Raw genomic sequence first — 4,558 nt, 5'->3', positions numbered from 1 at the left:
AAGATAGGTTGCGTGGATTTTTAGGGGAAGACTTTTGACGTGGCAGGAAGTTGCGATAAAATTGAAAATTGAGTAAATTTTGCAACTGAAAGACTTGTCCATCGAATAAACGCATTGTAAAAAAATCGACTATGAAGCCAGCTCAAAAGATATGTTCGCGCCTGAAAATGCGTAAATATTTTTAAGACACCTCACCTCGATTTTGTACATGAAATGGAGATCATCATGGTTATTAAATTTGCAAAACGCTTTCAAGACTTGTATGTCCGCAACTAAACAAGACAGAAGTCCTACTACAATGAAATGCACCATATTATCTTATCATTCCATTTGGACCTGTTCCTCGAAAGAAAAATAGTTTCAAGAGGATTTGAAGGATGGCTACACAATGTTGAGATACCTTATTCAAAATTATTCTATAAACTACCATTATGCAGGTCCCTGCATTATGTTGTCACGGAACATGTAGTAGCGATAAAATTCAACCTCTCGCTATTCTAGTACGCTGGAAATAGGGAACCGAAACTAAATTATCTCAGGGTGATGGGGAAGCATCCAATTAGGATTCGAATCGTTTTTTAAACATATGAATTGAACAAATCTTAGAGCAAGCTGTTAACAGAAAGAGTTCAAACAAATCTATTTTTCTACTTTCCCACTAACACTTGCTTATATTTGACAATCAACACGTCCAAATACAATGTTGAATATATTAGAGAATTCATATCTAAGCGCTGAACTTTGCCGAAACACGACATGTCACGGCACAAACCCTTAAGAGATCATTTTAACAACACAAGATTCACGCGACATCTAATTGAAGACTATTCAGTGTTTCATCCGTCGTCTGGCATCAATTTTATAAAGTAGTTTGGAAAAGTTCATGAAGTAGGCCCAGGGTCAATGGACACTATTGGCTAAACCTCTCTTCTTCTAGACACTGACCCATCTGGTACGATCTCGATCACCCATCAGTTCGCGATTTGGTCTCCCTGAAATAACCAATTTGAACGTCATCAGTCATCTTTCCGTCCAGTCTGACCAGTAACCACTCTACTGACCACGTGCTTCCTTTGGCAGGCACACTTAAGTTCAGAATTAACTCGGGGACATTCCAAAACAATTGAAAGCCAAAATGGGCCCGAAAAAGAAGCAAATCTACAACGACTTCTTCTTCTTCATGCAAGACCAGAAGGCGATTTTGCGGGAGGAAGGGCGAACTTGGAAGGACATGCCCGAATTGGTGGCCATTTGTGGACCCAAGTGGCAATTGGTCTCGGATGCTGAGCGCGCTAGGCAAGTGGGAAAAATGCCCTTGATGTAAAAGTGTCATGGTTATCCTCAACTTGCTATGATTTGATGGCTCAACCTAATGAGGGGTAAAGTTTTACTTCGGACAGACCTAAGCGAAACCCGTTTGAGCGAGCGAGAACGGTTGGGAGAGTGATGAAGAATTAAGTAAAATAAGGTGGATGCTTTATTCATCAGGCTATCACTGATCTGAGCTTATCAGTGCCTATGGTGATAGTTCTTTTTCCATTTTCACACCTTTTTCGCATTTTTCTCAACCAGGGACTAAACTTTTTTTGCATAAAAAGGCAACTTTTTTTCCGAGGTCTTAAGATCATACATACCTGCCCTGACCCAGCGAACCTAACTGTCGAGCTTTTACAAATTGTGTTACAGGTCTCAACTCTTTTGAGATAGTTAAGGTCCTAAATCGAACCGAACTTCAGCTGAAGTTATTTGATTTCAATCTAGATTTAATTGATTTACTTGTCACAATGAAACTCATTTCATTTGCCAAAATTTGTTGTATTACTTAAGGATTTAACATCCATTAGGAGTAAGTCTACCCCTTCCTTGCTTGATTTATCTCCATGACCGTGTTAAAAGACGTCCATTTAATGTTCAATTTTCTTCTCTATTCATTTTAGATATAAAAACTTAGCCAAGGCTGCCAAACAGAAGAAAACGGTTCAATTAGGCGAGATCTTTGATTCAACCGGACGAAGTCTCGTCTCCATCGAAAAGGAAAAGCAGACCGCCTTAGAGAAGAGGAACGATATGTTACACTATATTGGGAATTTGGTGAAAAACTCTGTCCGCAATGGAACTCTTGGCCAAGAAACCCTCTTTTTCATCCACATGAATATGATTTGCGAAGTATGTATTAGCATTGGGGGCAATTAAGAACCCTTATCAGGTGGAGTTCCCCTTTGATTAGATTGACGATGTTCGGTTCCTTCCTGGTGAAGTGGCTCTTTGTGAGTTTTCGATCGAAAATGGAGTCACGCGGATTTTCGAGACCTTTATTAAACCCTGGAACATTCCACTCGGATACGGATACAATATCCGAAAAGTCGCCGAAACGACTCATCGAATCCATATGGATTCCACTCCAATGTGTCATCCATTGGCCTCGGATTATGATAGACTTTTCAAGGGTTTGTTGGACTTTCTGTGCCAAAACGAGGATTTTGACCACCTACCTCCAATCTACACTCTGAGTGTAAGTGAAATCTTCGCGAAAGTAAAAACTGATCCATGATCCACGTGTTTTTCCTTGAATACAGGATCAAGTGCCAAAAGTTGAAGCTGCCCTGTTGGAGTGGCAAGAACAAACTACGATCAGAAAGCGCATCAATTGGTCGATTTACAGCGTGGACGAGTTGTACTTTTCTCTGAGCGAAGCGCTACCATCTCCCAGAGCCAAACTTTATCATGCCACTTTAGCGAAGGACCGATTAGAACATGATTGCTACATGTTTTCTCAAGGTTTGTTCCCACCTTGCCCTCTTGCAAACCATAATTTTGTGATTAGGGTGTTCTCGTTTTAGAAATGGCTTGTCCCTATCATGTGGAGGTGGATTGTAATCATCACTGCTCACAGTTCAATGTTCAGAAATGGGCCTTCATCATCGCAGAGCACTGCTGCGATTTTCTCAAATATAAGCCCATACCAGGGGCACACAAACCATTGGATTGTGCCCAAGGTTATGACATCATTAAGGTTGGTTTTTTGGAATTGTTTTTTATTCTCCATTCTCATGATGATTATGTTGCCCTCAGTATTCCAGACCTGATTTGTATCCTTTGCTCCGGAATGAAGAAGCTTCTTACGATCCTATTCAAAATGAGCAATCGGATGGTCGTCCTGCCAACTCAAAGATAACCCGCTCAACACCTTCGGGTGTTCACTATCTGCCCAATGAATTCGAAAAGCTTAATGTCAAGACCACATTTTCTACCCACGGGAACGAGGAGGTGAGAACAAGCCCTTGAAAATAGACTTTCAGAACTGGGCAAACTAAAAATTCTTTCGAGCATTTGCACCGTTTTACGGTTAGACTTAATGGTTGGAATGGGCCGTAATAACTTAACAGAGATAATTTGTTGCTCATTTTCCATGACTTGACGTTTGCCCAATCTCTTGCTGAAAATCCCTAAAGACATTCCTACACAAAAGAAAGGAACCCAAGACAAAGGATTTTTTTTCCTAACCACTTTTTTATCTGCGGGGGTGAACTGAAGATTTTGTTGCTTTTCAGCCCTCTATTAAGGACGAAGATTGCGAAACGGACGTCAGTTCAATTCTCTCCGGTGAATTTCCTGTTTTGAACGCCTCTCGAGGTTCATCATCCACGCGTGGCAATGGTTATTCCTCTCGTGGAACACGCGGATGGGCAGGGATCACCTCCTCTTCTTCCGTAGTACCCAATCCTCCGAGCTGTGATAATGAAGATCAATTCCCTACCTTAGGTGGTACCCGTAGAGTACTAGGTGGGCAACGAGGCCGTGGGTTCGGCGGGCGTGGTCGTCGAGGTCGCTATTAATTGATCTGCTTAACCCTGAATGATAACAATACACTGACTGAGAAAATGTTTGGTACTTTTTAGACATTTTCTGGGGCCTCTGAAGTTTTTGATCATTATTAAGGTCAAGATTCCGGTTGTCTGATAAAGATCCTCGATATAATCTATTGCTGGGTTGCTGAGAGTAATGTTTTATTCTCTTTTGGAGCCTAGTATCATGGCCAAGGGCGCTTTTGTTTAATGATTTTGGTCTTTGGTTGGCTCACCATGGAACAAGCTCAGCCCCAAAATCTGCGAGAGCAAAAATGTTCGCGTTTTATGAAAAGGACGTAAATTAATGGATCGAAGTGCCCACTTGAGATGTCGATTGTAAATTTGCGTCCTTTTTCGTGCGGACACGCCTCTTTTCTTGGTGAACCATTCCTTTTTTTCTGTTTTCTATCAATTTTTCACCCCTACCCACTCAGTATGCACCTTAGGGAGTGCTTGAGTTTCCTGTACAATAAACAATAAACATTTAGACTGATCATAATCTTTTATTTTACCGAGGAATCCAAACCAAACCATAGGTTGAAATTGGCAAAACTTCTGGATGTTGCACGGAAGAAAATCACAAAAAATCCCAAGAAAGAAGGACAAGAATAAAGACTCGGATGACCAAACGGCTAAAAGTGTTCTAAAACATGAAGGTAAAAAATATGTCCAAAAGGAGTCCAAAAATATTGGATATTTAACGGCCAAAT

General features: G+C 40.9%; 1 protein-coding gene across 1 annotated transcript; it reads left to right on the top strand.

Annotated features, from left to right (window-relative positions):
* The first annotated feature begins 972 nt into the window (after positions 1 to 972).
* On the top strand, positions 973 to 3,882 carry LOC131887973 (protein maelstrom homolog). Its single transcript, XM_059236726.1, has 7 exons — positions 973 to 1,296; positions 1,938 to 2,166; positions 2,228 to 2,512; positions 2,577 to 2,778; positions 2,841 to 3,013; positions 3,073 to 3,267; positions 3,552 to 3,882. Exons 1-7 carry the CDS (start codon positions 1,136 to 1,138, stop codon positions 3,834 to 3,836), a joined length of 1,530 nt encoding a protein of 509 aa, XP_059092709.1. The 5' UTR covers positions 973 to 1,135; the 3' UTR covers positions 3,837 to 3,882.
* The last annotated feature ends 676 nt before the right edge of the window (positions 3,883 to 4,558 follow it).

The sequence above is a fragment of the Tigriopus californicus genome, chromosome 10 (genome assembly GCF_007210705.1).
Source record: "Tigriopus californicus strain San Diego chromosome 10, Tcal_SD_v2.1, whole genome shotgun sequence".
Taxonomy (NCBI): domain Eukaryota; kingdom Metazoa; phylum Arthropoda; class Copepoda; order Harpacticoida; family Harpacticidae; genus Tigriopus; species Tigriopus californicus.
This window is presented reverse-complemented; position numbering and strand designations above follow the sequence as displayed.

Coding starts and splice junctions, on each gene's coding strand:
- LOC131887973 (XM_059236726.1), top strand. CDS start 1,136: ATGGGCCCGAAAAAGAAGCAAATCTACAACGACTTCTTCTTCTTCATG. Junction 2,779..2,840: donor TTGCTACATGTTTTCTCAAG/GTTTGTTCCCAC, acceptor TTCTCGTTTTAG/AAATGGCTTGTCCCTATCAT. Junction 3,268..3,551: donor CTACCCACGGGAACGAGGAG/GTGAGAACAAGC, acceptor GTTGCTTTTCAG/CCCTCTATTAAGGACGAAGA.